This window comes from Hippocampus comes, unplaced genomic scaffold (genome assembly GCF_001891065.2).
Source record: "Hippocampus comes isolate QL1 unplaced genomic scaffold, H_comes_QL1_v1.1 scaffold82, whole genome shotgun sequence".
Classification (NCBI taxonomy): Eukaryota; Metazoa; Chordata; class Actinopteri; order Syngnathiformes; family Syngnathidae; genus Hippocampus; species Hippocampus comes.
This window is the reverse complement of record NW_017805135.1, coordinates 3718470-3737786: the sequence shown is the minus strand read 5'-3', so window position 1 is coordinate 3737786 and position 19317 is coordinate 3718470. Positions and strand designations below refer to the sequence as shown.

General features: G+C 42.6%; 1 protein-coding gene across 3 annotated transcripts in view; it reads left to right on the top strand.

The window, feature by feature from the left end:
• The first annotated feature begins 14417 nt into the window (after nt 1-14417).
• Nucleotides 14418-19317, top strand: part of LOC109513915 (trans-1,2-dihydrobenzene-1,2-diol dehydrogenase-like) — a 9987-nt gene continuing 5087 nt past the window's right edge. The window contains exons 1-3 of one of the 3 annotated variants that reach the window (XM_019866639.1): nt 14418-14821; nt 15120-15289; nt 18643-18747. In XM_019866639.1, the coding sequence (XP_019722198.1) occupies nt 15209-15289; nt 18643-18747 (186 nt within the window). In that variant the 5' untranslated portion in view covers nt 14418-14821; nt 15120-15208. Of the gene's footprint in view, nt 14822-15119; nt 15290-18639; nt 18748-19317 lie in introns of all 3 variants that reach the window. The other 2 variants (XM_019866641.1, XM_019866643.1) reach the window with 2 other exon arrangements.

The following is a 19317-nucleotide window of genomic DNA, read 5'->3' as shown; positions in this document are numbered from 1 at the left end:
TTTTTAAATTAATTTTTAGACCAGATGCGTTTGTTTTTTTAGGGTTTTTTTTTCCAAATTGTTTTAAGTTTAATCTTTATTAGTTTTAGTATTAGTTTTAGGTTTTTTTCTACAAATATGGAGCATTTGTCGAATTAAGAAAAAAGACAGTTTGCCCTTCCTTCTTCTGTATGGACATACAAGTAATACCAAAACGAAAACATTTAAAATTAACCCCGGAAGCTCATGTATGATGTTGAATCACAATTAAATGTTTTTTTTAATGCCCATTGACATACAACACATAAAAAATACAAGCATCTGTCTGCTCTGTATCATACATATGTTTTAATAATAAGAACGATAATACAGTGCTGCCTTGAGGTACTGTATGAGTGAGCTGACTGAATTTTTCAACACGAGTCGCCATATTTTGCTTTGACTTGTGAGCAAAAATGTAACATATGAGGTTTGTATGGGCAGTGGACTCCAATCAATTTACCGGTAACTCATTTCAGATCAAGCATCAGTTTGGCATATAGTGAACAATTCATCAAAAAAAGAAGACTCAAGTTTTGTGCTGAAATAAACATAATGATAAGATATTTACTCATTGTGTATTTAATCAGTGGAGTGCAGTTGGAGTGCACACACAGGCTGCCTGAAATACGGGAGTCTGTGTGCGTAGTGGCACGTGGCTTTAGAGAGACAATGCAGTCTACTGAATCACTTAGAGCAGTTCTGAAAGTCTTCTTCATTTGTGTCTTCGGGAGTGTATTATACCACCCCCTGGTGGCCAAGGTGCAGGAACCACTATGAAATACTGTACTGTAATGATACACAATGTTTACTTCCTTAGTTTCCATTTCTTAGAGTTAATTCTAATTCTAACTTCAATTTTTTTTTATCCACGGTACTATGTTTTCTAAAGTCAATTTTATAGAGTATATATTAATTGTAAAATATTTGAAAAGTGTTGGCTGCAATGAATTAAAGGGATTTCCTTTCAGGCGGCACGGTGGGCGACTGGTTAGCACGTCCGCCTCACAGTACAGAGGTGCAGGGTGCAATTCCGACTCTGGCCTTCCTGTGTGGAGTTTACGTGTTCTCCCTGTGCCTGTGTGGGTTTTCTGAGTACGAATGGCTGTTCGCCCATGTCTGCCCTGCGATTGGCTGGCAACCTGTTTAGGGTGTACCCCTGCCGACTGCCCGAAGACAGCCAGGATAGGCTCAGGCAAGCCCGCGACAATGCATTCCAAAATGGATGGATTGATGTATTTCCATTCATGATTGGAAAGATGATTGGAGATTCGACTGTTTTGGCGTCAGTGTGACCTCATACACACACAAAGGTTGACCATCAATCTCCGAGGGTAAAATAGATCAATAAATAATCGGGATATCCTCAAGAAGCTCAAACTGGATCGGGCCTTGCACTTCCTGCATGACATCCTCACCATGGAGGTGTCCATCAGGCTCTAATGCCCTCTTCTGCATCACGGGGGGATAATCTGCTCTAGTTTTCCTTGGGTCAGACTCAAAAGTAATTAATCCTCACATTACTCTGCAGGCTTTGGGGTTAAAACACTGTAAACGCTTGTGCCCATTTTTTTTCTTCCTGTCCTTGCATCCCTTTTCAATTCTCGTCACTGAGTAGACACTCAGAATACAGCCGCTTCAACAATGTTGTTTTGAATTCAAGCATTTTAAATTGGAGATTTGAGTCTACTTTATAGTGCTAGAAAGAGGTTATGAGACCTGCAACTAATTGTAAAAATACAATATGATTTTGGGTGGGTCTATTTTTACAACTTGCCTCTATTGCATGACCTGTTTAATATTTTTTTCTTTGCTTTTTCTTTCTGTTTTCATGCCCGTGGCAAGCGAGCATCATGTTTTTTGGCAGCACTCGGTGCAGAGCACTCAGCGACCGCCACACATTAACTACAGCATATCCGTATTAGTGCTGTTTTTGGGTTTTTTTTTTTTTTTTTACTCCATGAAATCCTGTCGTCAAAGCCTTATGACATCTGCCAGTTTGTTCTCGAATATTGTCCAAATGCCAACATTGCAAGCAGCCTCTGATGCGTGTGGGGTAAAGTTTTTAAATTCGAGAATGTGTGTGTGTGTGTGTGTGTGTGTGTGTGCGCGCGTGTTAGGTATTTAGGTAATCATAATGGCATAGAGCCGATAGAAGACTCATCCATCACATACACATAATGTAAACATCTGTCAGCCCACTGGCACGCATGCACAGTTCAAACATGACGGATGGGCACAAGTTTACATTATTTGTGTTTGTCAATGGGCAAACAGATGTTTGAATGATGTGCGTATGTGACTGGACACATACTGGACATTATTTAAAGACATAATTTAAGCACACGTAGAGGTTACTATACGTTTGTCCATTCCTATACACCCATTTGAAGCTGAAGACCAACCGTTTTCTGTCGTGGAGCACAGCTGCTCGAGTGGCCATTTCAAAGATTTTTGTCATCTGATATAAGCTACCTCAGACCTTGAAACTCAAGGTAAACGTCTATTTTGGTCACATATATTCTAATCTAGTGTTCTCAAGTCATATGATTTATTTTCCTGTTGAAAATGAAGATGCTTTCTCGCAAGATTCTGATGAGCTTTTTAGTCTGTGCCTACCCAAAAAGCACAAAAAGAATGGCGTGCAAGATAGATTACTCCTTGATTTTGCATCATGTACACAAGGGTTGCCAACTACAATGTGCTCATGAGCACAGGATAGCACGGGCTACTTCAAAGAAAGTTGCTTCAAAGCTGGTGGTGATTGATGTGGAAAATATACACCGTTTATGTTAAAAAATGTATATTTTTTCAATACTCACCGTAGTATTTTTCAATATATGAAAGTACTCAACAAAGAGAGCACTAATCTTACCTTACATCCTTACCTCGCGTTGCGTTTCAGGCAAAGTGAAGCAGGGAAGCCAGAACAAACACGCAAGGTCGTCGCTTCGGAGTGATGTCATCTGGTGGCGCTTTTTTATTGGCTGCCACTTGATGGTGACATTTCTCGGCAATATACAGTCAAAGGGCTACAACTCCCAGACGACTGTTAATTTTCGTTAACTAAAATAACCTTGGTGCCAGGTTGACTTAATGACCACGTGATGATGCACTGCAAGCGGGCCAAACCATCGTTGAAATATGGGCCCCAGCATAGAGGACACAGACACATCGCTCTATACACAAGTTGGCAGCGAAGAGACCCTGCCGTCCTCTCGACACACATAAACCAGAAAGTGTGTGTGTGTGTGTGTGTGTGTGTGTGTGTGTGTGTGTGTGTGTGTGTGTGTGTGTGTGTGTGTGTGTGTGTGTCTGTATGTGCCCCCTGGGATTCAGTTGATGAAAGCATGGATAACATCAGAAAGATGACCACAGGTTGCCAACCTGATGTCCCTTTTCTTGCTCCTGTTCTGCCAAAATCCCCCCCCCCCCAAAAAAAAATGCCTCGATCTCCACCGCCATCCTCTCGTGCTCAGAGATGTGCCATGTGTGCCCTACTTACAGGTAAAGTGCTGTCAGTGTAACCAAGCTATCCATGGGTGAGTTGTGGGCAAAGGCTTTTAACGTGACTTTAGTCTCATGGCAATATAGTTTGAGCAGAAAAGATGATATCAAGATGATCGAATAAATGATTGAATTTCCCTAAATTGTCATTTTTTACCATTTTGCAATGTTGGTAATATTAACTTTTTTCTCCCAGTGTTGTCGACATATTACCTCATTGTAGAAGGTTGATGTTTACATGTGTGTGTGTGTGTGTGTGTGTGTGTGTGTGTGTGTGTGTGTGTGTGTGTGTGTGTTTGTGTGTGTGTGTGTGTGTTGCATTTCCCTTCCCCTTATCTGGAGGGTAATCTGTGAGGGAAAAAAAAAACCTTGACATCTTCGGGAAAAAAACCCAAAACTGACTACAATTTTGGAATCAGCATGCCACTTTTACTTTTAATTAGCATAAAAATCTAACCCAACCGATTTTTTTTTTCAAATTGTCCCCCAGTGTAATCCTCCTTGACAGGTGACTCCGCTCCCCACATGGATGGTCGCTCCCGTCACTCTCCGCCATCACTCACATGGTTAAACTTGTAGAGCAGCAGCCCCCCGCCCACCCCACTCTCACCCTTCTCCCCTCCCTATTTATCATAATAGTCTGCGCCCTTGAGCATTTTGCAGCCTTGTGCATCCTTTGAACTGCAGAGACTAAAAACAGACGATCCATTGTGTCCATGTCTTGTTCATTATGTGGGTTTAACCCGTGACAGTAAAGGGTTATAAATGACTTACAGTCTGCTTTGCGGAGTGTCACGACGGCTATGAAGGATAATATGGTTCCCCGTGTAGTTCGAGTCAGAAAAAAAAAATCATACCTGTTACACCCATCAAAACAAAACTGAGTGGACATGTTTATCATGACAAAATATACAAAAAAAGTGTCCAAGACCAATGCCCATAACTGAATAAGAAGTTGGCCATTCGCATTAAAGCGGCCATTTTTGTATTCTAGCTAACTGGTGCAAGAGCCCCAATGCCCAAATGAGCCCCACTTGGAAGCAGGTCTTATTCACTTGAGAAACGCTAAATTGGACCAGATTTTTGCTTACGTCATCCAATGTGGATGGAGAACAATTTTGAAGTTTGATGATGTTTTTGAGGATTCACATAGAATTAAAAAAGTCATTCCCCCATGATATAGTTCCACTGATCGGCATGAAACAGGCTGGCCATGTCTCTAATAAAAGGCATATTAAAAAGTCTCAAACACTCCTGCCGAAAAGGAAGTTGACAATTTTGACATATTTTTGCAAATTCCCGGACTTTGTCAAAGTTCTACAAGGAAATTTGCTGAAACAAGCCCCAATTGGACACGAGTATCCTCGACCAAAAAGTGACTCTCATCTAGTATAAGCAGACCATGGCATCAACATTTGATGATCATTTTCGATTCTCTGAAAAAACTGAATTAAATTAAACTCTCAGAAACCAGATCATCAGGAATTTTTGATGCCCATGTCTATCTAAAGCTTGTCTTAAACTCCTACAAGGAATTTTTTTTGCCAGTTGGAAGACTTTTTTTTCTCTCCATATTATCTAATGTCGGCCAAGCATGGCATCAATAATAAAGTATTCAAGATTTTTTTTCTCACTATTTTTATTTTTCCTTCATTCATCACTTTTTTTAACATTGATGGAAAAACCTCAAGTGTCCACTCCATGTGACATCCGGTAGATTCGCCATACATGGCCCGGAAAGCTTTAAATGACTCTCGTATATGTAGAAGCAAGTCTCCTCCTGCTTAATTAAGATAACAGTGAAGTGTCACGACGGAGTCACATGGCCACCTGAGTGTGCAGAGAGACTCTCGGAAGGAGGAACTTGAAGTGGAAGAGCAATTTTGTCAGGCAGCCAATGTCATGCTTGTTCTGCTGACCTCCACACTTCGTCTCACCTGCAAATGAACGTTATGACAACAGGTGGGATGGCAATGGAGAGTGATTTTTTTTTGGGGGGGGGGAGGACCGTGGGGGGGTAATCCTGCCCTTTCATACAGTAATATGATGTTACGTACTTTAATCCCTCATTATGCTAATATTTGAAGGTCAGACACCAATTAAAAGCATTATTCTTAAAATCCTCCCACACGATCGGCAATAAAATAATTCCAAAACAGGTATCGGAGTTGAGCTTTTTGAGTTGGAAAGATTTTTCACAATCCTTTTTTTTTTCTTTTTTAAATAAAAGTCTGTTTTTTTTTTTAATCTCAAAATGAAATGATAAAACAAAGTATATACTGTAATAGCCACATGACAGAAATACAAGCAAAAAACAATTTGGTAAATGACTTAGTTTAATCAATGGCAATACAAAGAGCCCTAATTCAAGGCTTATTTACACGGAATGTTTTTCTATTTTCTTTATAGATACGGCATTGTACACAACAAAATATTTAATGATTGATGATATGTCATTTTTATTTTTGTACAGTCTCCAAAATGGAATTATGCATTATTATCCAGTTTGTGACTGTACATTAGCCCTCTGCTAACGTGTAAGCCATTCAAGCTAACTACGGCTACTGAAAAAATGAACTAGGACATTATTCTATGTTCTCTGCCTACCCATATCTTTTGATTGAGCATAAACACGTCCACCCAGTTGACTTTGGGTGACACGCAGGCCACACTAAGGATGGGTTGCCAGTAAATCACAAGGGCTTGTATAGAAGCAACTATTCATAATTACAATCACACCTGTGGTTCATTGAGAGTACAAATCACCGGCATGGTGCCACAATGCAGGACTGTGAGCAACCCGCAGCATTCAGTGGGGCACGCCTCTTTGGTGGGTGTGCACAAATGTCCAGGTTACGCAAGGTGACTGTGTCAGAGGCCGAGACGGGAGAATCGCCGCACTTTGAAAGTGGGCAAGAATGGTGCTCATGGAACAATACCCCACCCCCTTAATCTTTGGGAAGTCTCTGGGAGAATGATGGAGATTCAAACCTGGATCTCCCAACTGTGAGGCAGATGTGCTTGCTATATAGCACCACTATGTAGCATGCTGTCCGAACATAAATCCTTTTAAAATCCGTTTTGCAAGTTGCAGCTACCGTACTAGCGGATAGTAATCAGAATTATGACTGACTGCTGCGACTGAGCATTTTGCCTATGTATTAGAATGACTGACCATAAAAAATCAAGCAGATTGTATAATTTACTTATTGCAAAGTTCAGTGCCTTACACCAACCTATTTTGGGAGCGCTTCTGTTTGCTTTATGAGATAGTGTGACTAACCGGCTGTGTCCAATCAGCAGGCGGAGTGCCTGCAATGCGACGTCTTCTTAGTCAGTGTGGAAGGAGTTGCCGAACGAATTTGATAATCCCCCCCGCCTCCCCTTCTGACAGCATAAAACATGATTTCATTTGGAGAGAGATCCTGGTGAGGTGAACTCCCGCTTCCTAATCCCAAGGGCCAAAAAAGAAAACTGGAAAAATGAGAGAACGGATCCTGGGTGCTTTAACTTGGTCAGCAGTTCCATTAAGGATGCTTTGTTGCTCCATGACTACAGTCCAAACAGCGGCAGTCCTAATTTGAATGGCATACTTTGCTTGAACCCCCCAAAACCCAACCCCGCACCCATTTGGCGGCCCCAGAACATTTAACTTTGTGTACAGCAAACAAAATACAAATACAATTACAATATGAGGAAACACAACAAACAACTGAGAGTAATGATAAAACATGTAATTAGCCACAGCTTTTGACAAATCCCGTGTGGTATGCTGGGATGCCTCGCGTCAACTTCCCTGCTAGTTTCCCGACTTAGTGATGCCAAGCTGTCATTTTGTCTGAGTGAGATTAATTTTCTTTTTCGTGATTACGCTGTTCATTTTCATTGTTTTGGGGACGAAAATAAGGATTCTGCTTCAAAATGCGTGCATAATTGAATTTGTGCAAAAGGTTAGTTTCTGAGCCAGTGTCAGCCCTGAGAATCAGAATTCTGCTCCATGCTCTTGATGACAGACAGGGTATCACCATCCGTCTCGCCTCCAGTCGATGTTTTCCATTCAGTTGCCATTAATTCACTATGAGCAATTTTTCGGGATGGTGCATTGCCACCAACCTCGCAATGCGGCCTTGTGGCGTCGCACATGTTGCCCGTGCCAGGTCTGACACCACATCCAAATGTCCAAATGATGTCACAATTGTTGTTCTCTTCTTAAATGTCCAAAATATGAAATCCGAGAGAAATGTGTTCATTGTAGTTATGAGTTATTGAATGTTCGATCAACTCACAGTGCTGTTGTGTGTTCCCATTCCGCAAATCAGTGAATTAACTTAATGCATGACTCGGTGAGACAGTGTCAGGTCATTGGTGGATATGTGTGTGTGTGTGTGTGTGTGTGTGTGTGTGTGTGTGTGTGTGTGTGTGTGTGTGTGTGTGTGTGTGTGTGTGTTGGAGGAATGGGTGCGTTGTCAAATGGTGTCAGAAGTAGGATTGAAGTCACACCACATACTGTACTTCTGATACCAGTCGTAGCGGATACCCAGGAAGTCAGAATTTATGTTGAAACCCCAACACATATGGGAGCTAAACTCCAACACATACTTCTGACTTCTTTGTTGCCTGCTATGACTGGTGTGAAAAAATTGGATGGAAACCACAACGCACCATCTGGGTTCCTGGTTCTCCGCTATAATTGGTGTCCGAAATGGGATAGAAGCCGAACGCGCTGCTGATTTCTTGGTGCTGTGTTACAGGACGAGCTCAATGGATGAACCGCTGAGGTATCCTTGGCGGAATTGTTGCTCGACAACAGTGTGATAATTAGGATGTCATTTTGCCAAATGCTTTTGGCCACATCAAGAAAATAAAGCTTTGAATATGAACAATATACAAGTCAATAAGGGTGGGTGTCAAGGGCTGAGAAACTCACTCCATGACATAAGTTGCCAAGTGCAAGACAGTTGATCATATTTGACTTCAATTCCACGGATAAATTCCAACTCCTCAAGTGGACATGTGCGGTGGTAGTTCGAATTCAGACACGTCAATGATGTGGCATCATCCTAACTTCATCGGCCAGTGATCGTCTCATTTCTCCAAACGTTGGTCCCTCCTCAAGCGAGGATCAAGGAGAGAGAAAGTTATAAATGAAGAAATATAATTGGGCTTGTGAGTGTGAACACCTATTGTTTATTGTTGCTCTGTGTTTGGCGATCTCTCAGTTCATGGTGTACCCCGCCGCTTGCCTGAAGGCTGCTGGGGTTGACTCCATCTTACTCACAACGCTAGTGAGGATAAGACATGTACACATTGGACGGGTGGTATTGATTAAGGAACAGCTGGATAGGTGGGAAGGTTAGTCTGAGTGGTTTAATGGGTTAGGCTTAGTGGGTTGGCGGGAGAGGAGTTTGGGGTTATGGTTAATATATTGGTTAGGGTTAGGACTAGGGTTAGATTTTTGGCAGCATTAGAAGTTCAAGTTTGAGTTTAGAAATTGAAGGTTGCGGTGCCATGAAGTTCCGTCACTTTCAAAACATTGGTTAAAAAAAAATATATATATCAAAGCATATTTTCTTACCACCTTTTCCAGTCACAAAAAAACGTTGCCATTAAGCAAGCAACACAGTTGGCTGTGTCTCCTCCTGCTTAATTGCCTGATAGGCTTTGTGATATTTTTATCAGCCATTCGTGTGGCAGCGAGTGGCTGAGAGCGGAGATGTTGCTGTGAGTGGATTGTGTGTGTCTTTATGTGTCACGCCTCAGTACGCTTTTGACGGGAGAGCTGCCTGTTTGCTGCAGGAAAACCGCCACTTCTGTGCACCTGCATATCCAACTGCGTGACCTGGCCTCTCAGCCTTGATATCGCTCAGAACTTTCAAAGTGAACTGTAGCCTTCATCATCATCATCCTCACCTTTTATATGCAATCGGCAAGGAGTCAGAACTCAAGCACTTCGTTGGAATTCACGATAGATTATTGAGGCTGCGGATTGTTGGAGAACCAGGAAGTGAAATATGTGTGTTGTGTTTTCAGGACAGGGATAGGTCACTGCACTCACGCACACACTAATGTAAAAAAAATGGCGTGTGTTGTGGTTCCTGTTGACACCAACTGAACCTCCTCAAAGCCGGAGCCCAAATTCAAACCCCTCAACCTCAGAACAAACACAGCTAACTTCTTGTTTCTCTGATGTAACCCCTCACTCCGAAACACATTTCTCACTGAGGGTTGACGGTACGCAGGTGTTTGCGAGTGTAGTGAATGTTCATTTTTCACCCGGGTTCATTTAAGGTTGCAAAGACATTCGCCAGACATTCGCCCACAATTTTATTGATCGCAAACAGTTTTTCTTTTTTGTCAAAATTTTTAACATGTGGGCCTCGATCTTACTCCCAATCCTACCCTAACCCTAAAGACGATCTATAAATCACCAAACCCTAACCCTGATTCTTACCATAAAACTAACTCAATAATCCTCAAACCCTAACCTACTAACCCCTTAATCAACACTGCAGATACTCGAACCCGAATGCTGCTTCTTCTCAAAACGCGCACAAAGGTGATAGTGCACATTGAGGGCCCCCCTCTAAGACTTCGATGGATCCTATCATCCTCAGCGAGCACAATTGTTATCTTGCCTCTCACTTCAACAGGGGCTCCAAGATGGACTCGGTATCAAATAATGACAAGGTGGCGCCATCCCAAAGTGAGCGTTCAGATTCATGCCGCAGCTAATGGAGTCTCACGCCAACTGCACTGATGGATGCGATAACTCGGTGAGCACTCAAATGGCAATAAACTGCCGTACAAGGCTTTATTTGTTGTTCATTAAAAGCGCCGTTCATGCTCCGTCAGATCGCGGCGGCGTGAAAATACGTCTGAGTGAATTTGGAATCATAAAAAACACTCATTAATAAAAGGCAGCTCCTTGTATTTTGGCCGTTAGCGAGAGCAACAAATCATTAGCTTTTATGAATACAAATTACGAGTCGCCCCAGCGAGACGTTGCAAGTGTTGCATCAGAACAAAAAAGAGCTTTTTCATCACAGATATAAAGATGAGGTCGTCGGAGGGATGCTTAGGGATAAAAATGCTAACTGTTTGGTACTTAAATGTAGATTTTTTTTTTTTTTTTTACAGAGACATCGTCAGGCTGCCAGGCAGTGATGACAATCCACTTGGCGAAAAGTCCTTTCAAACAAAAAAACGCTGCCCTCTGTTTTAGTGTACAATATCACATCCTCTAACAAACCAAATGTGAATACATGTCATCAATCATATGCAATATTATTTCAAAGAAAATGTACTATTTCAGGTTCTACAAATACATTTGTCAAACTGTTCAATGTTTCTGTCTTTTGAGCACAACATTCTTTTCTCAAAAAATATGATGAGCGGCAAAACTGACAACAGGTGTTTGATCCATTCGGCGACCGATACATTTCGAAGGCTGTCCACTTCATGCCTTTCTGTGACTCTTTCAGCCTCTCCGTAACTGTTTTGCAACCCATTGACGACACAATGTAACGCTCCAAGATCAGTGGACACTGTCAATTATTCTAAATCGGCACCGATTAAAGGTCGCGTAGCTGCTTGGAATGCATTGTGTTTCCGTTCTGCTTTAGTCCGCTGTATAAGTTTCATTCAAGCATCCAGCTCTGAGGGCTTGCAGGGACATGATCATTCGGACTCATCATTCTGTGGCCAATGTGGAATTGGAGGAACACGGAAAGAGAGAATGAAGAGTGATAACTCCATGTAAGGGCTGCGTGTGCCTTCCTTCGATTCATCCCCCTTCCCATCATCAGCACAGGCGGGCTCAGATGAAGGGCTTCAGCTAAGTAAGCTCCAGTCCAGTCTGCTCTTGCTCCACAGATCAGCCTCCCAGTGTGTGTGTGCTGCAGACAGAGATAGTGACTCTCAAAGGGGCCGCGCGGTGCCACAATGGTTTGCAGCTAAAAAGGTTCGCTCGATCCTCAATCACACTTTTACTCATGGAGAAAAAAATAATAATAATACTGGCACGACACACTGTAGCATTGGAAATAAATGACTGACTCCCGGACTCATCCCCGCTGAGGCCTGTCACCCTTCTCCTGCAGTGACCTTGAAATGAAGGAGTTGCTCCCACTGCTGCTGCAATGCACACCCCCTTCACCCCCCCCCCAAAAAAAAATTTAAAAAATACACAGCGTACCTCCCGTGACAGCTGGGAAGGAGCGGGGAAGAACCTTCCACATGTCGGCATTAATCAAAGCGAGATTAGACCGCCTCTCTCCGGTCCTTTTTATTTCACATTAACATCAAGTATGCTGATGAAATACAGAGCTGTTAAATGGTAACTTGTTTAGCTACAGTGCATCTGCTACTATCTGTGTGCAATCTCATTCAAAGGAAGTGTGTGAAAAATATCAATAAATCCCCTTGTTGCGGGCACATCCGAATATATTGGATTTTCAAATAACATAGCCAAGGACAGGGAGAGTAAACTCTAATAGTTTCCAGTCTCTGGGGAAACACCTGTTATATTTTGTATTCGTCCATATCTAGTCTGATGCTAACAGGAATTCGGATTTCGCTGAGCTGGACAAACGCACACTAACTTGCTTACGCGACTTACACACAAATAGTCAAGGCAGGCTTGATGCTACTTACGCTGCACCAGCTAGCTAGCAACGCACTTCTACGGCTAAAGAGTGCAGAGTCACTCCTAAATCAGTACTGTACAAAGTATCATTCTCACAAAGGGATGATGAATAGTAGTCAACAGAAGATGGAAAAGCCATGCTTATTGCTAAGCTAACCGAGGATTGACATGTAATCATGAAACACCAGAATTAAGCGCTTGGGTGATCAAGTACACTTTTCAAAGGTGTCTGGCTGGATGTTCAAGCAGAGCCGATACAACTTTGAAGGGCAAAATAGCAGGCAAAAGTGTGCTATTCATTACACTACACAGCTAACAGGGCTGAAAACAGAAGTTGGAAATGAATTACCGTACGCCACGGCATACATCAGCTAAGAGAAGTGGCCGAGAAGATAAAAAGTACCATGTATATATTATATAATTTATGTGTGTGAAATAGCTTTCCTATTTTCACAATACAGCCCTGAGTTTTGATTTCGACTTTTGAGATCTGCACAGTAAATGTTCTCAAAATTACATAACAATATTATTGTTATAATAAATTATTATGATTATTTTTTTAAATCTATCATATCTAAGACCATACCGCTGGCACACAGGTTGACTGGTTCGCACGATCGCCTCACAGTTCAAAGGTCATGGATTCGATTCTGGGCCCCAGTTTACATGTTCTCCCTGTGCCTGAGTTTTCTCCGGGTACTCCACTTTTCTTCCACATTCCGCTGCATCAACATTACTATTGGAAACAAAAATGTTTGGGTTGACTTCCCCTTTAAGGTCATATCGATCAACCCTATTCACTACATATTTGAGATCAGAACATCGGATATTACATAGTTGATGAGGAGTGATTCCAAAAGTTAAATTTGAGGCTGGTTAATTCGACGTCACAGTCTTCCCAACAATTTCTTTAAGACAATCTGCTGAGTCCATGAGATGTCATTCAAATGTGTCCCTGCGGAGATGATGCATGAATTCTTAATTAAAAAAAAAAAAAAATTAAAGCAGGGAGACGTGACATCGGTGGCGGGCCACCGCCCTGGCCGTTGAATTAATGAGACTTCCTACGGCAGATGGATCAGTTGAAAGTCAGGGTCTGATCGGGTTATACGCCTGTTCACTAGATGAGCGTCGACTCAAGAAAAGTGGGGAAAGGCTGCCTGCCACAGAGTTTCAAATTGGGGGGTCTCCGTGGGGGTCTCCAGCCACCTGAGCCTGTTGGCTGGCGGCATAGAACTGACTGGTCGCTTTACACCAATTTAAAACCCGGTTGCCGTGTCAGGTTACACTTTCTCGCTCACACTCAGCTCACCTCTTTTTCCAATACCTGTGGTGATGTCACTGCATGGCCCTGATTACACACACACACACACACACACACACACACACACACACACACACACGCACACACACACACACACACACACGCACACGCACACGCACACACACACTCACACACATTTACTATATATATAAATGTGTGTGTGTGTGTGTGTGTGTGTGTGTGTGTATAAAGTAGCCAACAAGTGGAGTCATTGTTCATCCTCAGAACGCATTGGACAAATAAAAATTTAGGATCAGTTTAGCTCTTCATTCAAAAATTACATATTTCAGAGAATTATCCATCACCCAATTGAAAAAAGCTTGTCCTCGCTTCTACTTTTCTGTTTTCAATTTATCTCATCAATTCCTATCGAAAAGGTGAATATTTTTTTGTCTTAACCTTACGATTACAAAAATATCTATTTTTACATACGGTAATTCATAGGGGTTTTTTTTTTCTTCATAAAACTGGATGTTGTTTAACTTGTTTTACTGTTGTTGTTTTTTCCAACACTTTTTTTTTACATTTTCATAGAGAACTGAGAAAAGATTTACATGAAGATCCACATTTTGATGAAAAATCATTTACATTTTTAAAAATGCCAAAAACATCAGTCCATTTAAGATCGTTTATAAAACAGTGCCCCCTTCTGACGCCATGTGGTAGCATGTTTCCCACAAAAAGAAGGTAACATTTAGCTCAAGGGCAAATGAGCTCAGCTGATGATTCCTTTTTTTCACAGTCATTCTGCCTCAGCTTTCCTAACCTTGCTCAACCCTGAGTGATACAACAGTATAATTATTTGCTTCTTTGATCAAACAGAACTTTGGATTGACCTGAACTGTGCCGTCCCCCCTCCTCCCCGGCCCTCACTAGTGTGTCACTTTTTACAGATACAAAATCATCTAATGGAAAAAGACCCGTGTCAGTGATAAAAGGATAACTCATCAGCATGTGTTTTGGTGATGAAGGTGACACAAGCACGACCTCTCCGACGTATAAATACATGCAGGCTCTGAAGCGCGGCGGTTCTTCGCGCCAAGGTCACACCTCAACAGTAGCAAGACTGCATCGGCCTCCAGCATGGCGACCTGATGGGGACTCTGCGGTGCCGGAAAGATCAGTCACGACTTCAACGTGCCTCTGAGGACACATCCACTTCAGGATCACGGGGTTTACAAAACCAAAAGCTCGCTGCATCCTCACTCACCTTACGGGGCCTCTCATTTGTCTTGCATCGAGGAGTTTGGAGCGGGCCCAAGACTTCGCCGAGAGGCACGGCGTCCTTGAGGTAGCTTACGAAGAGCTGGCCAACGACCCAAAAGTTGGTGAGTGTTGTAAAAGGTAAATCGTTTTTGAGTTAGCAGGAGTTACAGTTAAGAATGTTAAAAAGTGAGTTGCATGGTCAACGCTAATGTAACATGATGTCATTGACTCACTGGTGACCAGTCCAGAACACTTGTGTGCAGTATGTGGACAACTGAATGTTTGTTGTAAGGTTGAGAAAAAAAAATCACTTTTCTGACAATGAGATATACAAATGTTATGCAAAATGTTATCATTGGCATTAACGGATATTTTGCGATGATGTGCAACTAAATTTCCATACAATCCCTGTTAATACAGACGTGGCAGTGCAGCACCCATAACACTGGAGCTTGGACCTCCTCATTCTCAACGCAGACAAGAACGATCTGTGCGAGGAACCTTTTGCCATGAACTTTGGTCGGGTCAAAGACCTTGTGAACGCCGCCAGGAAAAACAAGGTCTTCTTGATGGCAGTTGGTGGGCCAAGGGTGATTGTGGGAACATTATCGACTGCTCATCATTCATGTTTACACACGCTGGGCTATTTCATTGGCACGACGTGTTTAGGATTGTCACTTATCTAAGAGTATCCATTCATTTTCCGAACCGCTTTATCCTCACTCGGGTCGCGGGGGGAGATGGAGCCTATCCCAGCTGTCATTGGGCGAGAGGTGGGGTACACCCTGAACCGGTTGCCAGCCAATTGCAGGCTCGTCTAAGTGTAAACGCCTCTCAATTCTTTCCTCATTGAACACCATAGGTCTTTGTCTTTAATCAAGTGTTAGCTGCAAAACTACCTTTACTTTTTACACATTAAAGCCTGGTTATAATCCCCACTAACACTAATCCCCTATCAATATAATCCTTGCCGGTTGGCTGTATCGGCACATTTTCATTCCCTAATAAACACAACATTAGGCGTTCTAAACAGGATTGCCATGGTGAGCATTTAGTAAATAAAACACAGGGCTTAGCTATAGAAACCTTGTAAACAAGTGTAGATACTTTTCTCTATGTGACAGCATCCTTCCGCTTCATTTCATGTTTTTGGGTTAGCATCTGAATCAACTGTGCCTTTTATTTAATTTATGGCGCATATGGTGTGAAAAGGGCAGGCGTCAGTTTTACCCATAGTTAAAAAAATATAGTTTATATGTAAAGTTTGGCCTCAAAAGGACAAACTGCAAGGAGTGGTGCCAGAGTGGCGCAGTAACTCATTCGGGGGTAGCGCCCACAAATGACCTCTCATGACAAATGACCTCCCATGACATCAACAGACGCCGTCTCTTATTTAATGGGAAGAGGTGTCCAGTGAGCGTATACTAGACTAGTTTTTTCTTTTCCTAAGTCACTGAAGGGTGACCGGCTCCAAAATCCTGATCGTGTGAAAAGCTGAGTGCCTACAGCACAAGTGTCAAACACATGGCCCTGGGGCCAGATATGGCCCGCCATATCATTTTGTGTGGCCCGCGAGAGCAAATCAAGCATGTCAACTTTTCCATGATGCTTGCTAAAGTCTGAACCTAAATTTAAAATTGTCATATGTAATCCATCATTACAAAGAGATATTGCAAGCATTATCTCATTACATACTTATTACATTAATGTAAACAGTGGCTGCACTAACCAGTTCTGATTTCAAAACGAGCTATCCACCAATTTGTTGTGCACTGTATATGTAATATGTGGAGGTGATCAAACATTTATACGGTTTCACAAAATTCACAGTCATAATGGCCCGCTCAGAGAAACCGTAACTACCGCTACAATGTGGCGCCCTACAAAAATGAGTTTGACACTCCTGGCCTACAGGATCTGTAAATCTGTAAATGCAACAACACAGTTCAACCGTTTCATGTGTGGACGGTCTTTATGTCACAAGTATGTAAAGAAAACATAGGATTGTGTCATAGAGTAAGTGACGAGCGGTGGTAATCATAAAGCTACCCTCTCCCTCTCAGGCCCTCTGGTCCTGCTGCTTCCAAGGTGGACGGAGACTGTTTGAAGGGGGCCGTGAGGGAGGCCACTCTAGTCAGGACCTACTTTGGTTCAAATCAAGCATGTCAACTTTTCCATGATGCTTGCTAAAGTCTGAACCGAAATTTAAAATTGTCATATGTAATCCATCATTACAAAGAGATATTGCAAGCATTATCTCATTACATACTTATTACATTAATGTAAACAGTGGCTGCACTAACCAGTTCTGATTTCAAAACGAGCTATCCACCAATTTGTTGTGCACTGTATATGTAATATGTGGAGGTGATCAAACATTTATACGGTTTCACAAAATTCACAGTCATAATGGCCCGCTCAGAGAAACCGTAACTACCGCTACAATGTGGCGCCCTACAAAAATGAGTTTGACACTCCTGGCCTACAGGATCTGTAAATCTGTAAATGCAACAACACAGTTCAACCGTTTCATGTGTGGATGGTCTTTATGTCACAAGTATGTAAAGAAAACATGGGATTGTGTCAAAAGTGTCACAGAGTAAGTGACGAGCGGTGGTAATCACAAAGCTACCCTCTCCCTCTCAGGCCCTCTGGTCCCGCTGCTTCCAAGGTGGACGGAGACTGTTTGAAGGGGGCCGTGAGGGAGGCCACTCTAGTCAGGACCTACTTTGGTTCCCCCCCAGATCAACATTCCACGCTCAGTGGATGCGCCCTGCTGGACATCGCTGTGTACTGCCTGCAGTTTGTCCTGATGATGCTCAACGGTGAGAGGCTGGAATCCATCCAGGCCGCGGGGATGTTGCTCGACTGGGGTATGAGTCGGCAACTTGGGATTAGTGTCATTAACCACCTACTGTAGATCAGTGACCAAAAGCTGCTTGTCATTGGCGTCTCATGCTAAACAAACTTCCTCACGAGTTGCAGAGGTGGAGAGAGTACTCACATACTATACAAAATAAAAATATAGTACATGTGTAAAGAAACATTCTGGTCAAAGTAGAAGTATGATTGCACTCCTGGAATTTACTGGCATTGTGAACGGAGTGGGAAGCAAATGTAGGCTTGTGTACAGCACTAATGATATCTTAGCATTGCTAGTGCTGCCATTTTGTTGAAGCAATGGGCAGCATTCTCTGTGACTATTCATCACAGCTGCCCACTTTAATAATTGCATGCAATTATAAATGGGCATGTTTGAGAATGGCGCTCGTGTATGGTGAGAGGAGCGTATTTTTTTGTCTGACTCGGTTGGCGGTGCTACCCCAAACCCTCTTTGTAGTTGACTTAACTTCGATTTACATGTTTTTTATTTTGCGTCGTCATCCGCAGAAATTGAAAAGAGTAAGAAACCTATTTTGACAAAGGAGTAGACAACACAGCGACCAGTGAAAATGATTTCAAACGGAGGTAGTAAAATTAAAAAGTGCAGATCGCGGATAAATCGACTAAAGTACCCGACTGAATTGCAACCCCCTCGCTCTCCAAACTAAAAAAAATTAAGTTAAGTAAACCAAGGGAGGCATTCTTCACATGGAAAAGCCCTGAGTTATCTTTTAAAATGTCAGTCTAATCCAAATCCCTCCCCCGGGAAGCACAGTAATACGGCGGACTGACAGGTAATGTGGACCTGCTCGCCTTGCAGCCAGATAACCTTCCATGGAAGACTGTCACATTATAACTGTGATTTCCTTATCTTTTGCCAACCGTCGCGTTCCACCATTTAATCATCGACAAATGATGAAGGTGTGAAATCAGATTCATCCTGTCATCTTTTCTCCGAGTTTAGAGCTTATTTCACTTAGAACTGAAACATGTTTGCTCAGTGTTGCATGAGCCAAATGCTAACCAGCCATATCCATGATTATCATTTTGTTCCTCACAGGGAGCGGATGAGTCTCTGGTTGTGCTGATGAAAGAGGATGGCCATGTGCGCTTTCCCCATCGCTGTTGTCTTCTAAACTTTGACGGCGCCAAGGGATCGATTCAAGTAAGAAATCAAAATTTACACAGAAATTGGATGATGTCATCAAGCTGGAATTTCCAAAGTACTTGGACGACTCGAACATCCATTTTCCGATCCGCTTTATCCTCACAAGGGTCGCGGGGGGTGCTGGAGCCTATCCCAGCTGTCCCAGGGCAGTAGGCGGGGTACGCCCTAATAATAAACCCTAACCATTTCCAAATCTAAATACTAACACAAAACCAAATTCAAACTTAAACTGAACCAAACTTAACCCTTACTTTAAGGCCACTTGTTTTTTTTCAGGGTTCACAGTGGGATGATGTGCACAGACGACTGCAAGCTTGCCCAAATTTGGAAGTGCTTGCAGGGCAGCCGACCAGGAAGTAAAAGGCATTACTGTTAGCACTCTTCACATCGCTCTCTTTTTGGATGCGCATTCTGAGACAAACATATGCTCTTTTATGTTCATAGTAGATTGTCTTCAGATAATATCAGGGCACGACTTGTTCTTTTCTTGCAGGGCGTATACATCGATTAGTGGTGGCAGAGCTGGAGGTGCTGTTACAAGTGCTTCCACTTCCAAAACAGAGGGTG